At 37.6% G+C, this 22,819-nt stretch overlaps 1 protein-coding gene across 1 annotated transcript; it reads right to left on the bottom strand.

Moving 5' to 3' along the window:
- Nucleotides 1–638: 638 nt before the first annotated feature.
- On the bottom strand, nt 639–22,271 carry SSX2IP (SSX family member 2 interacting protein). The gene is made up of 14 exons (XM_032696789.1): nt 21,982–22,271; nt 14,544–14,677; nt 13,734–13,900; nt 13,276–13,476; nt 11,529–11,639; nt 10,177–10,312; nt 8,533–8,608; nt 8,288–8,459; nt 7,481–7,631; nt 6,141–6,277; nt 5,544–5,711; nt 4,055–4,166; nt 1,987–2,107; nt 639–1,801 (listed from the first exon to the last, which is right to left on the bottom strand). Exons 2-14 carry the CDS (start codon nt 14,584–14,586, stop codon nt 1,648–1,650), a joined length of 1,749 nt encoding a protein of 582 aa, XP_032552680.1. The 5' UTR covers nt 14,587–14,677; nt 21,982–22,271; the 3' UTR covers nt 639–1,647.
- Between the last annotated feature and the right edge of the window lie 548 nt (nt 22,272–22,819).

Here is a 22,819-nt window from a genome sequence, read left to right as displayed (position 1 = left end):
CTTTGCTTATTTAAATATATTTTTCAATGTGTTTTTATTCTTCCATAACTAAAATTCAGGCAAGAACTGCCCAACATGTTATGGGAAACCCAACAGTAACTATACCCTGCTAAACACCTTGCAGCAAATGACATGACTGAGATCACCCATTTACTGGGGAAGAACTGGAGAAACAGAGAAATATGATGTTTTGCCCTTCTAACCCCACTACCTATGCAGCAGAATGCCAACCAAGAATATCATTACATCTACTTCTGCTTTCTGAAGGGTGCCATGTGAAAACCACACAAGTATCCTCTGCAGTTTACATTGGCTACTACTTCATCTCAAGCAGTAACTCAATGTACTGAACTAAGCAGGAGAAACTGCTGCTTTCTGCCTTAGCTTCTTGAAGAACTCCAGTTTCTTCTCTTCTCTATGTTATTCCACTGCTATTTTTCTATGTAGTCCAATCACTACATTACACCCAATTCTGAAGAAAGTGGGCAGAGCAGCTATGTATTTTCAGTGAAGGAATCTAAGCTTGAGCTAATTGCCTATCTATGACCCTGAGAAAGGCAGAATTTTCTTAGACATCTTCCAAAAGGCCAATCACACCAGGATTAGAGCTATACACATGATCACAGATGCACAAAAACTCAACAAGAGGCAAGATGGATTTGTACTGGGCAAGGAAAATTACAGGCATTTAGTCAAGTGAAGGAGACTCAAACATCTTACCTCTACTTGGCTATTTTTATTACATTATAAACAAGAGACTTCCCAAAGGCTACACGAAAAAAAAATATTCCGGAGTCAATTAAAAGGAAAAATTAACATAATACAAAACCAGCACCAGATTGGTAGACGTTGTATACAACCCTACAACCATGACAGCTTACAGCTTTAGTGCACACGAAACATAGAACCAGGGCTTTTTAGAATAGAATTACACATTTATTGTTCACATTCAAAAGACTTTGGTTCTTGACTGAACCATTGAAAGTCCTAATGCATCTGTAAACTGAGTATCACTATAAAACAATTCAAAATGCAATGTAAAATAATATTTATGTACGCACGTGTTTAATTTCATGGTTTCTCAGCATAACCACTTAGTCTATTTACAAATATATAAAGATTTTGCGCTTTACGTCATTGAAATATCAAAGAGGTATTTTCAAATCACACAATAAATATAGAACCTGTTTTGTTAAAAATCTACAGTATACTGTACATTCAAGTCGAGGCAAAAGAGGATCTAGTGCCACTTACACTTAAAACATAAATGAATGCTTCCAGTAATTAAACAATTTCTAAAAGTACTATCTCTGCCTGTGATGAAAGGTAACATTAGGATTCAGTATTTCATTACAGTCAAAGTTTCAGACCATTGCTTCATTCATAGAATCAGAGTTTCTGTTACTAGAAAAATATCAACGCTTTTATATATTTTTAAATTGTCTTCTTTCAAGAGTTGCAAGAAAAAGAGGCAAAAAATAGTCTAAAAAATAAAAGCCAGGTGCACGCACATACACACACACCACAATTCAGATCACCACATAATCCTCTAGAAGAATGATCAAACTACAGCATTCTGTTTCATTTAGAACGATAAGTTTATGAACAAATGTCTAACAAAAAACCCAGCAGGCAACCCTCGGAAGTCTAAGGCAGTTGTTCCATGTGCAAGTTTCTACAGAGCAGAGTGCCAACTCCAGAATCTTCCCAAGACTTGGTGCATTCTCCAGTTTCTTCTTTGTCATCACTTTCCACCCACAGATTTGGCATGCTATCTCCAGCAATTTTTTTTGATTCAACGCTGGAAGTGGAAAATAGAAAAATGTTACAATGCAAATAAATTATGCTTTGAATAGAAACAGAGTACTGGGTTTATGTTTAATATCCTTTATTATATTCCAGCTGTAAGGCTTAGATTATGCTTTTAGTCTGTGCTCTACATAGAGTTCATCACTATAAAACCATCTACACCATCATTTCACAAACCTGTTATGCGTAATATACTGAGATGTCTGGCAAGGTTCTGCTGAAACAGGACCATTCAACACAGAGGGATGTTTCCTTTGCTGAGGTGTAGATTTCACTAACCAATTGTCTTGGTCAGAACCTGAGAGATACAAATACCATCAGTTAAACTACAGTGCAACTGGAAAACAGAAGGTACTTCAAATTTTCATGGTCTTCTGCTTTAGAAAAAAAAAAAAAAGACACAGCAAACATCTTAAGGCATGTTTATAATAATAAAACTTATTGCTACAGATCTGTGCTAAAATTTTGTAACTAATGCTATTGAATCAAGTTATGTTAAAATTAGGATTCTAAATTTGAAAACACAGCATTTGCATATACAGCCACCACTGCAAGTAGTCATATGAAGTTACTCAAATATAGTTTCTCACTTTACAATTGATAAAGCTTTTTTACTCCTTAAGTAAAGACTTCTCCAGCATGCACAGATAGTAATTAACACCAACATGAAAAGCAGTAAACTTGTTAGAGTATAGAAAACAAAATTAAAAAGCATTAAGTTAGCATTTATATGAACTGAACTATCACTCAAGTCAATGGAAAGTCCTGGCAAACTTGGCAGATCAATCCCTGCTAACTTCTCTCACATTTAGATTTCAAAGCTTTCATATCAAGTGGAAAAAACAGAATGATTCCATATTCTACAGTATTTATTACAGCACTACAGAAGCAAAACCTTTGGGCAAGTGTTGTGAAAAAGAAAAATTGAACATTAAAAGAACTCTAATGATAAGCTGTGGAGTAACATCCATATGGAGTATGATTCTCTGTATGGCAGATGTATTATTTTCATTACTATTATCCACTAGCTTAGGATTAGGATATACAAGACGGAAGAATGTCATTTAGAAGAGAAAATATGACATTAAATACATCCTGAAACACTAGAATTAAGAAAACGGCAATTACAAATCAAAAGCTTTAGTGTACAATGACTGTTAAATAGATCTCAAGTTGCTCTCAGATCACTAAATCAAGTCATTGTCCATGAGCAACAGCCAAACAATCTCAACTTTGTTCCTCCTGCGGAAGATAATTTCATTTCACACTTAGAGAAGCACTACAGGAATTGCACAGAGGAGAAACAGAGAGAAGCCAGAACATATGAGGTAGGCTACTTTATCTAACAGGAATACAAATTCAAGCTCTATTTACTTGACAGGTGGTCCGCACATTTATCTTTACATTTTGGCTGCCACGACAAGAATCTATTGAAGAGAGATTGTTATTTTCCCTTCCCTGTCCCTTTAGTGTTTGTCTCACGCTCCCCCATCCCTTAGAAAGAAGGTAAGTAATGAATAAATTCTCAGTGGTGAAGACCAAACACTGCACATGCATGAGGGAATAGGAAATAAATTTACTAACTTGAAAAAAAATCCAGTTGTAGAAGAAAGGAAGCAAATATTTCCATTAAAAACAATATTCAAAACTATGCATCATATAGCCATATTTTCAAAAGAAATTTATGAAATTTATATCTAAAACCTCAATTATTTATTGCTCAAACTTATTTTCGTTATCACTATGCTCTTTTCATAGCTTTTTTGTCAAAGGATTCTTCTTTACTGAATATATATGTGTACACATTTAATATCACCTCATCTCAAATAATTAATGCTGCCATTTCCACATAATGTTCTTGTTTCCAAAACTTGTTTGTTTCTAATCTCTATAGGTCATGATTTCTTCAACCGCCCTGGCAAATAACGTGCTCACATTTAACTTAATTTAGTAATTCTCAAAGTTCCTGTTCCTGACAGCTCTGCTGTCATGTATTTGACATTCATCAGATTGTTTCACAAATACAAATTCATCACGTAAGTAATTACCAGGGAGTTATGATTTCCTTTTTAAAATGAAATTTTGAACCATTGGTTATCCAACATGTAGAGGCACACAGATACATGGTAAAATTTGTCTTGAGACATTTTAGTTTTTTTAATGGTTTTGCCCATATTTGTGTCTTCTATTTGAAAGGAAGAAAAAGAAACACTGTACAAGAATATAATTTGAACCAAATACTTGCTTCTTAAGAAGGCACTTGGAGTTGTCACATTTTCAGAGTGCTTGCAATCAGCAGTCATACTTAAGAACTGTTGCTTCAGCCACGTTCCTCTATCTTCTTCAAATGCCTTTCTCTAGGAAAAGAAACAACAGTTTAAGACCACAGGACTAAGCTTAGTCCGCATTAAACTGATGCTATTCTATTTAAGAAATCACAAGTTGTAACCTGTTCACGTAACTAAGGAGAGCCTACAGTTTAACACGGAGTTATTATCATGTGAGCAAGCTTTGGAGTCCAACAAGGATTAATTGTGGAGGCACTTATTTACAAGCCAAGCCCTGTGGTTTGTTTCACAGGGATCTAACTAACCCTTTCACTTTACTGCTCTCCACTCCAGTGATACCCTCTCCTATCTCTGCCTCCTATGCTCCTCTTCCCCCTCAGTGTAGCACTACCTTTTGGAGGTAGCCCTCATCCAGGGCAGCTGCCAGAAAGGATTACTGCTTGAACCTTCTAAACAGAAAAATTACATTGAAAAGAGCACCGATTACTTCTGTTCAAAACTGGGGCAAAAAGAAAGAGGTTGTTCAATTTTCCAGTCCCTCTGAGCACAGAAAAGGAAAATAATGCCTAAATGACATCCTCCAAAAGATCCAATGGCTCTGGAATCAAAGCAACAAGCTATTTCATCTCCAAAAACCATTAGTGAAACAGGATGCACCTATGTCAGTAGAAAAACAGAGGAAGTTGAACTCCACTGCAAACTTTCACAAACACCTGCGAAGATTACAGCATTGCTTCTCTTGTTACTTCAGCATATTAATAAGCTGAAGCATTGGCAGTTACACTTATGCTGCAGTGTAGTCCTAAACATTTCTGGACAAATATTTATGATTTATTATCACTCACAACTTTTAAAGCTGAATTCAAGGTGCAACACAAAATTCACAAACTCATTAAAATGCAAATGAAATCAAATTAGCCAGAGTCAGGATTTGTCATCATGTGAACTACTGCTGTCTCAGTATCTTCAGTAAAATCTGAAGTATTTTGTATTGTGAGCCAGACAGGTTGTCCATCTAGCTCAGTGTTCTGCCTTCCAACAGTGACCACAAGAGATGCTATTTATGAGCATGGCCATGTTCTGCAGCACACTATTTGACAGAAATTTGCATAGGCCTTACTTTTGTAGGAAGACAAATTTAAGCAGTATCTAAATGATTTAGTTAATAAATTACCAATTTTGGAATACTTAGATATTTCAAAAGCTGAAATAAAATGGTTCTGTTCCAGTTGCAGCAACTGTATTTTCCAATACACACAAAAGCCTTGCTTTTTGAATTGCCAACAGAATGATCTCCTAGAATGACCAAAGATATGTTTCATACAGTATGGAAATGTCTTTTTCTATAGATGCCAGTAAACAGATATGGTTGGATGGCTGCCCTTTAGCATATATAAGACCACTTATTTATAATTCATCTTCCATTGGAGCTCCCTTTTCTAATACCTCAAGTCCTAATCTAATAGCAGCTTCTGTAAAACTTCTTCGTTCCTTCTCAAAATTCTTTTTTTGTTCTTGAAATAGTCTCCATTCTTCCTGAAGACGTTCTCTTTCTTCCAACAAGTAGCAGTCTTGTAGTAGCAGAGTGGTCTCATCATCACATGTAAGCTGTTGCTGCAGATTTAAAGCAACAAAAGACAGACATTAATTTGGGAGTGACTTAAGAGATGCAGTATTTCCACAGATTCAGTTTTATGAGAAAAATGGTTGAAGTTCAATATGGAAACAATGCAGATATCAAGTTGGTGGATGACGGGGGCAAATTTCAGATAGCAAGTAAAATGTCCCTTTTTCAGGCAGCTGACCTCATCAACCTTCCTGCCCTTTGGTTAGCTTCTGAAATTATTCCTATCAGGATTAAAAACTCATTAAATTATTAACCAACCCAATAGCACATCTATACTTGGACCAACAATTAAGACATTTTATTTCAAAAGCATTATCAAAGAAGGGAGAAAGGCTCAGCGGTAAGAAAAGTGGCATGTTAAATAAAAAAACCCTCAAATCCAACTGCGAAAAATAAGAAAAAATAAAGCCTACTACCTGCAAGAGCTGTTGCTGAGTTTTGATCATTTCTTTACATTGCTGAATCTCTAACTCTAGCTTTTCAGTTTCCAGCTCATGGTCTTCTCTTGAAATGACATCTTTTTCATTCCAGGCTCCTGAATGTCCACGTGACACTAAGGGGGAAGAAAAGCTTCTTAAAAACAAATTAAAACATCTCCCCCGTAAGAGACTCCTAGCAAGAGCAAAAGGTTTTAGGCTACTTGTTTCATCCGGAAAGACAGACACGAAGTGTATTCAAAAGCGTTTCCAATGGAGACATGAGATCCCAAACTGGTGCTATACATGTAATCATCCACCAAATCCATTTCAGAAAGAAACAGCAATGAAAACATAGCTGGCTCACATTCCTCAAGGTACACCATGCATCTGCATTGCAATGAGTGTTACACAAAATCCTCACTTGTTTCAGCAGTCATATAGAAGAAGAAAAAAAAAAAAAGAACTGAAGACTTTTTTCCACTGACATGCTGTTAGCCTGTTCTTCTGAGCTTGTTTTTGAAGGGCTTGTGTGTTCATAAAAATATGACAGTAACTATATTTATCACAGATATATATAAAGAAAGCATTTTTCTTCAAGTCCTGGGAAGGAGAAATGGAGCTAACAAACTGGGATGAATTTTTTCATTTCAGTAAGGGAATGAATTACAGGAATGAATTGTATTTTGTATAATTACATTCTGTTTTGTTTTGTTTTATTTTATTTAATGCATAGCTAAATCACAATGACTGTAATGAGCCAAGTTTTGATCCCCTGATGCCAGTATTTGAACATTAATTGAATTGTAGAGGACTAGACTATGGTCATCCCTATAAACCAAAAATCCTAAAAGAGGACTTCAAGCAAAGAGCAAACAATTGAAGCATTTTTCCTGATGCTTATTTTTCAGTTAGTTACACCAAATAAAGTATTGCAAGTATTCTTAAAATCCTTTCCAGGGTATAAACATATTCTCAAAGACCATCTGCTCTTTTATTTCCAATTGCATGCATGACCTTCTCAGCCTTACTCCTGACTGTAAACATCCCTATGGTAGTGGCTGCATTTGCTTGCATGGGAAAATAATACTAGGAAAGAATTTTATATATTTTTAGCTGTCTTAATGCTGTTTAACAGCTGGAAATGAGGAGAGTCCAGCAGCATACCATCAGCCAGTTTGTTTTACAATGCCACAAGAGGTCTCAGAGATATGGACGTGGCAAGACAAGACTCTTGAGAGGGAATTACATATTTTGCATCCAATTACTTCAAAGTGCCATATCTGCATTACTTATTTTTAATGTATTTTATATATACATGTAATACAGCTAAACATCACCTTGGTTATCCAGCTTTTCAACGTGATTTTTCAACATTCTCCATTGTTTTCTAATGCTGTTGGTGAGCTGCTCTCGCACAGTTTCACAAGATAATTCCCACATATTCTCTTTATTTAACTCTCCAATATCTTCCTCCAGGTCCGACAGCACCTGTAGAAGTAGCAATAAAAAGCTGCAAACCACTTCGCCACTCCAAATATGTGTGTTTATTAAAATATGTGCACAGATTTAATTTATTGAAGAGAAGGAAAACCCTTATATAGAGGAAAGAATTTTCCATCCAGGGAAATTTGACTCTCAAGGAGTTCAGTTCCCTGACAGCATAATGCTGAAGAGACAGAAGTGACCCACTTCACTCTGACATCAAAACAGAACTGCGACTTCTAGCAGAGAATCAAAAAATTAATAAAAAACCTCTGATAAGTAATGAATGGGCAGCACACCATTCCATAAAAATATCCTGCATAAAGAAATACTTAAAATCTGGAAACAAACAAACAAAAAAAAACCATGCAGGAAATATCCAATATGCATTGCTACACAGAATTACATACTCGTAGTTACTGCATTTAAAATTAATTCAATGAACATCTTAAGCTTTTCATTGACTGACTGGCAAGAATACACTGGGTATTGTTCACAGACGGCAGAACACTTAAACATGGATGGATTTCAAACAAAGCACATGATGTGCAATTCACTGCAAGTCCCATAAGAAGTTTACTTTTTTTTTAAATAAATGTCAAATTACTTCAGCACTATACCAAACTACCATGGAGATTCAATTTTAACCGAACAATACTTACCAGCCCATCTTCAGACCTTTCCTTAGGTTTCTGTTTCTGTGGTGGGAGAAGTGAAATAATCTCTTTCTTCATTTGCTGAAGAACTTTCTTCAGCTCAGCATTTTCCACTAAAAGCTGTTTTTGGCGTTGTTCATAGTCACTTAACAGAACTTTGTACATTTCTTCTTCATTTCTACAAGAAATAATCTTACAGTAACAACATAACTGCCATAATATATGCCTCAATTAATGTTCCAAGACACTACCTGGCTTCTGTCTTATCAGTCCTCCATGCACCTCTCTTCCCATCAGCTCTACCAACATAATTTAGAACTTCCATAGCTACAAATGAAAAGGATATTTCAAAATGTGAAACAACATGCAAATATATAAATATTCAGATGACATTGCATTTACATGTAGTTATTGCAAAGAGACCACATTACCCAAATATCCCCCTCAACCTTCAGACCCACACAAAACCACATTGCCCTGCTTAAAGTAAAAATAAGATAGTCAAAGAAAGAAAACAGGGTTTGTGTTTGGAAACTCAGAGGGATGTATTCTCATCCTGTCTCATCTTTTTTATGCATTTCTTAATGACACCTTCATCTCTATTTCAACCTTCATATCAATATATAAACTCTACCATTTCTTCTGGCAATAACACGTTTTATCTCCTCTTTAGGGAAAGCAACTTCCCAATGTTTCACAAGGTGTTCCTCAAAACAAAAACTTCTGCCTACATTGAATAAACTAAAAAAACCCGCACAGCAACAACAAAAACCCAAATCCAACATATGACTACAGATTAGAGCTCCAAGCTTAATTCTAGTTAGCTATCAAGCAAACAGTAACTAGTTTTCAAACCCTGTTATTTTGAGCTCACTGACACTTGAACTAGGACCAGCCAACTGGAATCAAGAACATGTAAGTTTTGCTGACCTCAGGGTGAGGCTTCTAGAGCTTACTGAACAGATACCTGAAGACTTTCTGCAGCCAAAATAGGTGTTCCTGCTACTATGTCTTAACTTGTTTTGCCTTATTCACAACCACTTTCAGAAAACTAAATGAGCAGAAAACCATCTTGGCAATAACATGAATAGTTTTCTTCTTGGTTTAGTGAACTAAATCAGCTTACTAAAATATAACATGCACTGCTGGCAAATAGCTGAGTGTTGTGGAGGTGACGGGTGGAGAAGAGCAGGACTTCCTTTTCATTGCAGATAAATTATATTAATACTCTAAGGCAGATATACAAAGCAAGAGGTACAAGTCTTTTTAAATACATAACAGTAAAACCCATTCATGGTAAACAGCACTGATGAATGTCTTGAACACAATTTTTGGGCAATACAACATACGAGTACTCGTATGATAAAGGAGAGCTGATTTGTCCTCATTTCACATAGCACTAGATGGTGCATCTGTCTTGTGTTACTTTTCTATAATTTCTCATTGCTTGTGTTAACCACAAGCAGAGCGTAGTATCTCAAGGAGGAAAAGCTCATGTAATGTGCCTTCCTGATGGCAACTGCTGGGCGTAATACAGCGTTTATGACACTATCCAAATCTTGTGATGGCAGCAGCAGCAAGAAAGTAGAGGAGAGATGGCTCTAGCTTAGGAATTGACTGCAAATAAAAATTTTCCTTAGTAAGAAAATCTCATTTTGTAAAGATCAGCATTTGTTTTGTGTTTGGTAAATATTCTATATTGTGTTCCATAAGATTAGTCTTACATAGTTAGTTAACATGAAATATTGCACGGTTTTTTTAACATTCTAACATCTACATAAAAATCTACGAGAGGAGGGCCACATTGCCTTTAAAGATAAAAATGCTTAAATTTGCTTCTGGTTAAGATACAGAATATGTTATTTTGCTGCAGTAAAATTCAAAGAGCTACTTACCTATCTTTTTGTCCTTTTTGTTCATGACTAATTGACGTAAGCGGTCCTTTAATTTGTTATATTCTCTCTCTTTCCTCTTCATATCATGATTGTACTGTGTAGCTCTACTTGAAATTATGTTCTGTAACTTCTGAACCTAAAGGCAATCGCACACAAAAAAGTGTGTTTCTTCAACTATATACTACAAACACAAATTTCTTGCACGCAAAACATATGCAAAACAATGCTTCTATTAAACTGTATTTCAGGTAAAAGTGACAAAAGGAATCAGAAGAACTCTCCCAACCCATGAATTCTGGCCTCAGGAGAGGTACTCTCTTTTCAGCAGAAACGTACATCATAAGCAACAGATTTTAAAACTATAGTTCCTCTGAAGTACAGCTGAATTCATGTTCCAACAACTCGCATAACCTTCTTTAACACCTTTATTTAACAGAGCAGAGAAAGACATATCTTTGCTTTCAGTAATTCATGATCAGGATCTAGGTTTACTCTAATTCTAAAGAAGGTTTGTTAGGTTTACACTAAAAAAAATAAACTCCTCTTCCTGATACAGGAAGGTGCTGGAAATTACTCAATTCCGTTTGGTCTAAAAGAATGTTAAAAAATCATAAAGAACATTTTTGACATGTACTATCAATATGTGTGTTGGTTTGGTTCTCTTCTAATTTTCAGATTTAACCTTAAAATATTGAATGTGCTGCACGTTTGTAAGTTGTAACTGTAGGATGTTTACTATATACATATAGTGCTGTGATTCCCAACTGTATGAATATGTTTATGGACACAAAGAACATTCACAGAAACTTAGGAGCCATGTGAAGTACAGTATTAGGGAAGGAGCACACTGGAAACAAATCCCAAACTAAGCAGTGCCATGGTTGTTCAAGTGTTTTCTGATCTTGATTCTTTCAAGACATTTAAGTGTAACGAGACTGCCTTTGAGTTGGATTTCCCCCCCACCTCCCTTCTTTATGGTCTTTTGCTCTCCTCTAACTAAAAAAAAAAAAAAAAGCCTCTATACACAAACGTTTGAGTAAGTGACTGAATCCTGTTGCACCTCCTCCTTTTTGATATTTCCAAACATTCTAAGAAAGCTGTACTTAGAAGTACAGAAAGTCTCAGAAAACTGCACATCTGCATTTCTGCAGTACTCTCTGTTATTCTTGTAACTTGGATGTACCCCTTATAGAACCTATTTATCCATATGCAACATGCCAGTTGTCTTGAAAGACAACACTTACCAACAAAAAAAAAAAAATAATTCAAAATGAGCAATTACAAGACTCCACGCAAAAAACCATTCTTCAATATCTACAGAACAACTTGTGTTAATGTACAAAATCACTCACTTCGTCCTTTTCATTTTTAAGTAACTGGTGCAAATTTCTGTTCTTGCTTTGCAGTTGTCTGTCTCTTTCCTGAAGCCCAACTATTTCCCTTTTAGATAATTCCAACTGTTCCTAGAAAAAGTGTTGATAGTTCAGTATCAATAAGAATTAACAGTAAGAGTTAAAAAACCTAACCAACCAAACCAATCAAACCATGCAAACCAAGCTGCCCAAACACCTCATTTAAGATATGGCTTAGTATCTAACAGATATTATCTTACATAGTTATGACTTTTTCATTAAGTCGGGATTCTGTAAGCATGTCCACACTGTGAAAGTGAGGTGGATACTAAGCAACCTGTATGAATTTGGGACTACAATTTTACTGAAACATTTCTGTTAAATAATCAAGGGTACGAGAGTACAATTGACAGAGATACGCAGACTGTGACCATAACAAAGCATATGGGACATTTCACATATATAGAGAAGGCTAGACAGATGATCTCATAACAGATGATGCAAAACTAGCATTTTAGAACATTTTGTCCACAAATATGAGACTCAGACCTGAAACTGGCAGCTTAAATGACATCTAAACACTACAAACAAGCTCTTTTCCTTCATCTGTGTAGTGAGGGACAAATGTGTAGATATATTTAAGCAACAAGAACTTCTAAGTAAACCACAATTAGATACAGGTAACACAATAGTGCAAGTCAAGAGGATTGCTGTATGGTACTTGAAAGAATTTATGTGAGAAACCTTACAAGCTGACAGTCAAATTAAATGTCCTGGGATTGATGCAGTCCTGATAAGTTTGCCCCTTTCACGTTAAAGCTATCCATGTAGGGAAAGGAACTGGAGTGTTCTGGAAATTAACATGATATAGTGTTTGTATAAAAATGAGTGCAGTTACACATGACTTTTAGTGTCAAATCAAAATGCAGGACTACTATGATTTTGAGAATCTACAGCAGTATTTCTCAAGGAGATAGTGCTGGCCAGCCCAAGTGAAAAGCAAGCCTAAAAAGCACTGAATCCTGCACTGAAATATTTTTAGGCTTTTTATATTTTATTTTCTTGGCAGAATTAAGAGAAAGACAAGTCTCTTCTAGTATAATTGCACATACAAGTACCCATGAAGTAGCACAGTCTGTGAACTTCCAATATATCAGCTACGCCACAGTGACTGGTCTTGTGCATGTGTTTATCCTGTGATAAAAGGAAGCTTAGTAACTTCTACTTTGACAACAGCTTCTGAGCAATTCTTATAAAGAGATTTTGTAGTTGGATATCCAAGGAATCCAAAACAAAAACACATGGAAAAAAATGATATAGAAAAACTGATAAAAACTGTAATGCCCTAGATGTGTTCCCTTATGCTTTTACTTCTTACAGTTATATTGGGAATTTATCTTTTAGAGCTGGGCATACCCTTTTAAACAGTACTAAATCACATGAACTGAAGTGTTTACCATTTCCACCCACAGCATGCATTAACACTTCCAATTTGAACAGTCTTCCCACTTCCTTGATTAAAGAGGCCATAATTCTAAATAAGCTTTCCGTTCTCTCATTGACTCATATTTCGTTAACTTTAAGGTATTTTCAACTGGAAAAATGACTTCAAAAAACCCCCAAATGCACGTGAAAATACAACCACAGATTAGTACCTGGGAGAAAAAAAAAAAAACAAACAAAAAAGCACTTGCTGTTAAGAATACACAGAACTGCACAATATTGGTTGAATGATCTTGCTTTCTACCTTTAATTTAGCATAGCAGTTCTGTAAGTGATCCATATCACTTCCCAGTTTCAGATGCTGCATTTCTACTTCTTCCTGAGCTCGAAGGTTCTTGTGCTGGAGTGCAAGCAATTCATTTATACAATTTATGACAGATATTAAATTCAACTCTTTTCCTTTGGACTCCGCATAAATAGAAGGAAAGCCCAATGTTGTCAATTCCTGGCAAAAGACAAGGGGGAGGGTGAGAAGAGATCAATAATTGGATCAAAGTCCCACAATTCTCCAAAAGACAGAAACAGTATCAGGTGAAATCCTGTATTAAGGGGAAAAGCCCAAATCCTACTCCCCACCATCTTACCAACTTCAGCTTCTGAGAACTAAGGAAGAAGTCTTCTTAATCCAGCCAATCTTTTTTACTGCAATTGATTTAATGTCACCTGCACACAACCTCCCATAAACAAAAAGATCTGGCTTACCCTATCAATATAGGATATACTCTGTTCAATATTCTCTTCTGTGCAGAAGGCACTGAAAAAGCTGTGCATGTTTTTGGATGAAGGCAGTGGCAAGCGTAGCACTTGTGAGTTCATGCTTGTAGGAGATCTCTTTCTTTCTGAGGTATATTGAAATATATTTTTGCTATCTAAAAGTTGAACATTAAGAAACAAATCAGGGCTAATAGTTTAAGATACATCACATAAAAAAAAAATCAAATTCCTATGTACTCAAGTTATTATTTACAGAAATTTACAATTCTAGAGCTCAGAATTTCATCTAGAATGACATATATTAAACAACTCACAAAAAATAAAGGATAAGCTTCCACTGAAGATTTAAAGACTCAATAACATTAAGGTATTGTATCATTCAAGTTTTACTTATCCCCCAAGTTGACCAAACTTTCTTCCTTATTGACTTGCTACAACACAATTTTTAAAATTACTTTTTCCTACACAGGTTAACAAACTTGTAAGCAATTTATGAGGCAAAAGAATACGGAACAAGTAAAGAAACCTCTAGAAACATGAGATATGCTGATAGGTGTCAAAAAAAATAAAATATGACTAAAACATTTTAAAACCTTTCCATATATATGAAAGGATAGCATTTTACAGCACCATTTCTGTAAGGACTCAATCCAAGCCAGAGCACTGTTTGTACTACATATTATTTAACCTTCTGTTTATATAGTCAAGGATGCCATGCACAAACCTCCAGTCTCTTTCTCTTTAGCAGCTATAACATCGCAGGTAAAATTAGCAAATCCACTAAATTCAAAATATTACCTGATGACAGCACTGGCACAGTAATAGTCTTCCAATCTCCCATAGCAACAAAGACAGGCAGGGTACCTGAGCAACTGGTTCAGTGGTGAAGTACTTTGTACAGTTGCTGGCAACGTGTGTTACGTAGGCATCTCCTAAAATAGCAGGAGCATTTCAGATTAAGAAAAGCAGCTAATACAGCTAGAAGATTAAAGCAGGCACAGAAGAGTGACTGTTGAACTTGAACCGTGTAAAATTTTTCTACATCTTTACACAGCATTTGGAACTCAGTAAACACAGCAAATATTACACTGTAAAAATGGTGCATCTATCAATATTTAGCCTCAAACTTAACTGTCTTGTAAACACATGAAAATAATTACTCACCCTATAGATAACTCAGTTGTTTCTGTTGATGTACATCAGAGAAAACACAGCAAGACAAATATTAAGTATTTTCCTGTCATATAACCAGGAAGCAATTTTATTAAAGTAAACTTATATGAAGTTTTAATATAAGTCTCTGTGAGATAAGTCTAAGTGAGATTATTACTTGGAGAAGTGTTATAAAGGCTCTAGAGAAGATATTTAGCAGAGGGCAAAGAAACTTCTCATAAATATTTAACCATTTAAATTAACTTTTAGTTATATTGCCTTTCCCTGGCAAGTTGCTTGCTTCTTTGCAGAAATTCCAAAATTGTTGAAGAAAACAAACAGGAGAAGCCTTACCCTGTTGGCACAGCCACTCAGTACAGTAGTGTCCCTCCAGAAACCAAAGGAAAGCCACCCACTCGTAAGAAAGAACAAACTGATTGTCCCCTCACCCTACCTCCACCACACAGTAAGAAGACACATAATAGCATTAATTATCTCACTGCTGGAAACTTTAAATCCAGCTTGGATGCTTAAGATTTGGACAGCACAACCCATCAGCTGTTATGGAAACAAGGATACTTCAGGGAAACAAACTTTCCACCTAACAGGAAAGAAGACTCCTTTTTTAAAATCAACACTTCAGAACAAAGTTTCAAGTCTTTTTTAGATGGACTGTGCAGACTTGTAGAGCAAAGGGATGTTCTCCCCTAACCCCCCGCTAATGTTCCAATTCTATTACAGTCATGTAATAGAATGTTCAGCACTTAAAAAAGAAACAAAAACACCCCTAAAAAAAAGTATCCAGCTGGATGAGTATTTCTCCAGGTTCATAAATTTATGTGGGAAAAAGGTAAACAGCTATTCCTCACGTGTTGTAATTCAGTAGTTCCTGAAAGCTTTCATATCTGAAAGTACACGAAGCAGCAAGAAAACACAGTCAATACAACAATCTAGTTGCTGTTCTTGTTTAGCAAATGTTTTTTCTGCTTTCTCTCTGCCCATATAAATTTATGCATATTTTTCCATTTTTTTCCTCTGTAAAACCAAGATGTCCAGAAGTGAATAACTACGCTTTTAAAAATGGAATTGAAAGTATTAAGAGGACACACTTCTTACACGTTAGTTTCATTCCTGTTGTATCCATCAAATAAATGTGTGAACATAAGGGAAAAAGGTAGCAAATTAAGGTACAAGTATGTTCTCACTACTGACATCACAATCCTGCATTCTAATAAGATATTTCAAAAGTTGTTAAGAACCTTAAGACACAAATTCCATTAAGGAGGTTGGAAAGTCCACAAAAATGCTACTCACATTTCTGATGCACCCATTATCAGATTTTATCACCTACGTTGCCTGAATATACGGTATTATCAACCCACAGGTCTCCCTACACTGACAATACTATTCTGACACAGCATCTATCCCCACAAACAATGTTTGACTGGAAGCAGAAACAGGACTAGTCCAGGTGTGCAAACGCAATGATGCTCTAAATTTGAGCCCTGCGAGTCACATGCAGATTCATTCAGTGCAGATGCTTTAGCAAAACTACTCTCTAGTGAGTTACTGTTAACAACACAGAAAATTAACACACAAACCCAAGCTCAGAGGAGTGTCTAGTGAAGGCAAAGCAAGACTACATAAGTACAACAAAGTCCAGGTAATAAAACTATATTCTTCTCTCAACCTTGAAAGCTCTAGAGCCTTTTGCCTTGAGAAGACAACCTGCAGTCCACTCCGCACTGCTAATACATCAGACTAAAAGCCACCCTCAGTAGTTTCAAGATTTGAAAGGTACGAAACTCAAAAACTTCCCTCAACTGCTAGAACGCTACCCCAAAGTATCTCAAATTATTACGTGTCATCAGACAAGTGCAGTAGCTTTAAAAAAAGTAATCATTTCGAGGAGTGGTCAGCATTTTGTACTTGATTTATCTTTACATACTGTATTTCAAATTAAATTCAGATGTACAGAACAAGACAATGCTGTGTCAGCTGCAAAAGAGAATGCTACAAGCCTTTAGTTTCGTACTATCATCTCCTCAGCTCCACATGGTTTCTACTGCCAGTTCAACACCTCAGGAATGACCTCTAAAGCTCTCTAGTGATTAATATCCATCAGATACATTTCTTTCCCAGTATAGGCATTTTCTCTGGAGCAAAACGTCACAATATAGCCTCGCTGAAGTATGCAAGAGCTAAAGATGAGCATTCCTGATGAAGACAGAGTGAATGTGAAACTAATTTAGATACAGTGTATTCAGAAGGGGCCTTCTGTACCCTACGATGGTCTTTTAATACACCAGGGAACATATTCATATAGAGGATGAAAATGGATAATTCTGGAGCAATATTTCATGTAATTACGGAAGAATTATAAAACAACACGTAATATTGAAAAGTACTTTAGGGACCTTCCTAGGCTATCCTAGCCAACAGAAAAGGCTTTAACCAAACAAAGTAGCAAAAGGTTTTTTGTCTGTTGTTGTTCCCCCCCTTCAATCCTGGTTAGAAAAAAAATGCAATAGCAAGCAAAAATCTAATTTTGCTGTTTCCCAGCATTTCATACTAGTGTAAGAAATCCGACTGATTGCAAGTGGGAGAGAAAACCACTAAGCAGCTAAAACTGCTTGTAACCACTTAATGATTTGCCTTCTGCGCCCACTGCCTGTACACAGGGATTTATTACAGTTACTTTCCTAGTAGGTTCAATGACTTGCCCATAAACTTGTAACAATCCAGTGCTTTCTAGATGTAATTTTGCCAACTGGCAGCATCCCTTCCTCTTCCAAACTAGAAATTCCTGGAGAGGACAAGACATGGATGGACTGTACAAAAATGAGCCTCTGGAGTCCAATTTCAAATGCATAAACATAACAGCAGAACCATCTCACCGCAAAAAGAAATCTAAATATCAAAGAAAAAAGCCCCCAACACACACCCCACTAAAATCAGAGAGCTTGATTAATACCGAAGAAGCAGTAATCAAACCAAGGCACTCAAGCATTTTTTGGAACAAGTAAAGTACAAAAAACCCCAAAGAACTTTAAAAAAAAAAAAAAAAAAAAAAAAAAAAGCTGTCATGGTAATAACATACCAGAACTTTTTTGAAAGGCATCTGGGGAATTTTTGGACAAAAATCTACAGAAACTCCAGATAACTATTTCCAGAAACTCCTAGATAACTCACTAATAAGTAAATCTTTCTTTTCAAGAACAAGTTTAGAGTAAAGTTTAAAAATAGTACATATCACAAACCCAAAGAGCTGAAAGCAGCTCTTCTTAATTACTGTTTTGTGTTTTGGGGGACAAGGGAGGGACCGACAACAAACATGTCAAGATTCAAGACAGAAATCTCATTAAGTAAGCCTGAGTTCAGGCCATATCAAAACTTGAAAAATCACAAGCAGCAGCAAGAAATAGAATTATAAACTTAATACAGTGCAGAACACTTAACATTTCTAAATATCATCCTTAAACTTGAAAAGGAGCAGTCGTAACTGGGTCTGTAAAACTCATTCAGACAATCACCAGAGAATCGCTTGTCACAGAGCTGTACTGTGATCAGATTGCACCATCTGGTCATCTCTAACCTAGACAGGGTGTGATACAAGTTGGAAATGCAGTATCTGGTAACCCAGAAAACTTTTACCCCCCAAAGGTAGAAAGGATATGGAAAGGAACCTCTAGAGAGGTGCAACGTCTTGGAAGAAAAGTTTGAAGTCAGCATTGACCAGAAATTGCCAAACATTCCTTCTCTGTATGTTTCAAACACTACTACAACTTGTGACGTGCATACGTTTCAACTTGCAAAATTGTGGGGGCGCATACTTAGCATTTCCTTAAAGGCCAGTGTGACTTTTTTCCACTAAAATAATAAGCAAAAGGAGCTGTGAAGCTGTTTAAAGCTTTTATATTTGTCTAGTAATCCGCAGATGTCACACAGATGGCTTTTATCTGGATAGGCACAAAGACACGGAAGTCTAGGTAAATTTAATGTACACTCCAGTCAAGACATTGTAGGTTTACAAATATATCCCTGGTAACATAATGACATATACTTGTTTTAATTCATGTACTTGCCATGAAAGTCCCTGCATTTCCTCTCTTGAGTTTTGACATTCATTTTCTCTCTACAGAATTTTTAATAACAGTTTATAATTAGCACTAATATGTATATTTTATTCAGTGATATAATTTTGTATTAGCTTCAAAATGAGAGTGAGGGAATGCCTCCACTTATCTACACTATATGGGAACTTCAAGTAATGTCAGATTTCCAGCTAAACTTTCCAGTATTGTCCAAAGTAATGTGAAAAAGCAAGTCAAACCATCCAGGTTGTGGGTATTAAGTCTCTGCTTCATTCTGAATGCATCATACTTGGAAAATCCCAACTACAATTCTCCATTCTATTTTACTTAAAAAAAAAAAAAAAATGCACCCCAAAGAAAACCAAATGAACAAATTAAAAAAAAAAAAATCAAGGGTTTAATGAAAATAAATAGTCAATCTTCTCAATCCATATAACGACACAAGAATATACTCTCACATCTGATAAAATTCAGTGTTCAGTGACTATTCTGTCATGGTCTTTGCCTCAAACACTCAGGTTACAAGGAATATAATCTGATCTACTACCTCAAGATTCAACTCCACATTTTACACACACAGGTGACTGAAATTCTGTTAATTTAATCACTAAAAAAATTGAAACATATGGAAATGTTTCATCTGGCTCCCAAATTCCTACCCTATTTTGAAGTAACACGATGGATTTCACATTAGCGTTTTCCTATCATTAAACAATAGTTCTATTGTTAAGCTTCAAAACTGTATTTCTCTCTTTGTATTTACAAGCCACTTACTACACATAGCTGGAGCAGAACATTCTGTTACCAAATCTCTCCCTGCCACAGACAAGAGGGAAACCTCAGAAACCATCTTCGGCATGTCTTCCTCATCAACTTTAGCCAAACTCTATAGCTCATCTGTCTCTGCAAAGCAGACAACTTCTTAAAGGAAAGAGAGAAAAAAAATCAAACAAACAAAATACCAGAACAAAACAAACCACCACCTTACTAGTTCCGAAAGTTGGTGAGATATTTACTGGGCAGAGCCAGAACTGGTATTCCAGACATCAGAAATTATGAAACTCACAAATTTCAGTAGCATATAACCTGCAAGTTAAATCGGGCATGGAATGCAAGAAGCTAACTGTAACTAGTTTCTCTAAAGATTACCAGGGAATTAAGAGAATAATTCTCATGCAAATTCTAGGTTTCTGTTAATCAAAACATCACAGAACAAACTTGGCAACTGCAAACAGGACTGGTGAAATGTCAGCATTCATTCTGTGGAAGGAAGGTACACTAACAAGTCCGCCACAGTGCTCTGGAAGAAGGAATAATCCAACACACCTGGGCAAGACAGCGTAATTGGATTTTCAAGAGCCTTTTCACAACGTTCCCTCCAAAGGCTCTTAAACTAAGATGCCAGAGGATTTATTAATGACTGATTATAAATGAGGAAGCGTAAAATGCAGGAATAAGGTAAAGGAGGATGAGAAGAGTGTATGAAAGTCTCAAAGAGACAAAAATTAGAATCCCAAAGTGGTCTGTGCAGGCATCTCTATTGTTCAATAAATTTAAAAAGGGGATGAACAGGTGGTGTGTTCATGCACTGTACAGAGCTATTCACAAAATTAAACACCCAGACTGAATGACAAACTGCAGAAGGTTGTTCTCATACTAAATAAATGTTTGATAAAAATCAGCAGCTGAAATTCCTTGTTCACAAATGCAAACTAAACAATGAAAAAGACAACTCTGCTATGTACTTAAACCAACAGCCTCTAATTAGGCATTATCATGCGGGAAGAGATCTCAGGGTGACTATGATTAGTCCTCTGGAAATAACAGCTCACAGGCAGTTAACAGTACACGAGACCAGAGGACAGAAGGAGACCATCATTATGCCTCTGTATGAACACTAAGCTTCTCCAGCCTAAAATATCACACAAGTACAACCTTCCCTGTAAAAAAAGGCAGAATGGACCTGAATACAGTGCACCAAGGTCAACCAATGCTTTCATCCAGGAAACTAATAAGCTATGACTTTTCAGGTAAAAGAGGAAACAGCTAGAGAAACAGGACCAACATACAGAAAACAAATATTCATTGCTTCTTTTAACACAGCAGTTATAAAGAGTGCAATGTGACATTCACTGCAAAAGCTGGAAAATAAGGGCATTTTTCCATATAAAATATAGTTAAAACTATGGACTTACATCACCATAAGATGCTGTGAATATAAATAATAAATTGCTTCTAATTCTTTGAAAAATACCCATCAGCAGCTATTAAATTTAAAAAGCCAGCTACAACCTCTGCCTAGAAATCCTTCAGCTCCAGACTGCAGTACACTGGGAGGATACATAGATAAAAGCATTGCTGTACAGCCAGCCTATACTTACCATCTTTTCCTTAGCATGTGCTGCCAGCTTCAGAAACAAGATATTGAACCCAATGAGCCTGGTATTACCCTCTCCTATGCTTTTCCCAGTCCAAATTATAACTGATAGTACCACAGCTTTCTGCTCCCCTTCCCTCACCAAGAAAGATCCCCAAAATAACATCTTTCCTGCTAAACCCTTACAACGTGAAATCTCCATTAATTGTAGCAAATCGTCTCTCTAAGTCTCCTTTCTAAGTTCACTATTAAAATTTATCTAATACATTAACATTTTACTTCTAATGCCTCCTATTTTAAGTAGTTGCCCTGAAATTCCTATCATACCTTGGCAGCCCATGGAGCCCTGCATAACTGTTTCACTGACAGCACAGCAAAGCAGCAGAGCATTCTACATAAACAGGGCATGCAGTAACACTACAAATTGGTCTCGCGTTACGATTTGATCTTCAAACTGATTTGGGCTTCGCTGCAAGTAAATAAAATTTTAAACAAGATTTAAAAAAATGCCCAGGTCATTCACGGAACCTGTCCTCTTACATCACGTGAACCACTACCTCAACCCAAGCAGCCACAAATTCCCTGTCTCAGTAGAAAGCTTTACGGCTCCCACCTCCGAGCATCTGCCGCTTGTAGCTTCACAGAGATAACAAAACGCCGGGCCTTTGAGCGCGGGGGGGGAACAGCCGGCAAAGCCCAGCCGAACCGCAACTCTCCCTCCTCCCTGCGGGTCAGCCGGAGCCTGATAGAAGGGAGCACATGTCAAGACCCACCGCACCGCCGCGGCCAGAGGCTGCTACCCCCGTACGGGGCCCTTCCCCGGCCCGGGGTGAGCCCAGACCGCGGGCACGCCGAGCCCGTGGGCGGGATTGCCCAGCGCAGCGCCGGTCCCTAAGCGCCCGTCCCGCCGCGCCCCAGCCGCTGCCCCACCGGCCGCCGCCTCCCCCGCGCCCCGCCCGCCGAGCGCCGTTACCGCCGCGCGTGGGGCGGAACCGGCCCCGCCAGACGCTCCTCCCGCGCCGCCGCTGCCGGAGAGGAGGAGCCCGCGCACCCACCACCTGCTGCGGCTACAGGGACGAGCAAAATACTCCTCCCGAGCGAGCCCCGCGGCCAGTACGGCCCTTGGCCGGGCCCCGCGGGGTTAAAGCGCCGCCCCGCCCCGCGGCGCCCCGCCGCCATTGGCCGGGCGGTTGCCGGGAGACCTTGGACGGCACCTGCTCCGCGCCCGCCGGGGCGGCTCAAGCTCGGCCCGCGCAGGGCAACGCCTCGGACACCTGTTGGCGGCTCCGAGGGGCGGGCGGCGTCGCGGGCGCGGCTCCCGCAGCGCCGGTGCGGGAGGATGAGCGAGGGCACCGCTGGTTTGGCTGCGGGAAGTGCCCGCAGGATCTGGGCCGGTCGCTGCTGCGTGGCCCGGGAGGTCATCGCCTCTCACAGCGCCTCTGGGCCACCTG

Source organism: Chiroxiphia lanceolata, chromosome 9 (genome assembly GCF_009829145.1).
Source record: "Chiroxiphia lanceolata isolate bChiLan1 chromosome 9, bChiLan1.pri, whole genome shotgun sequence".
Classification (NCBI taxonomy): Eukaryota; Metazoa; Chordata; class Aves; order Passeriformes; family Pipridae; genus Chiroxiphia; species Chiroxiphia lanceolata.
This window is presented reverse-complemented; position numbering and strand designations above follow the sequence as displayed.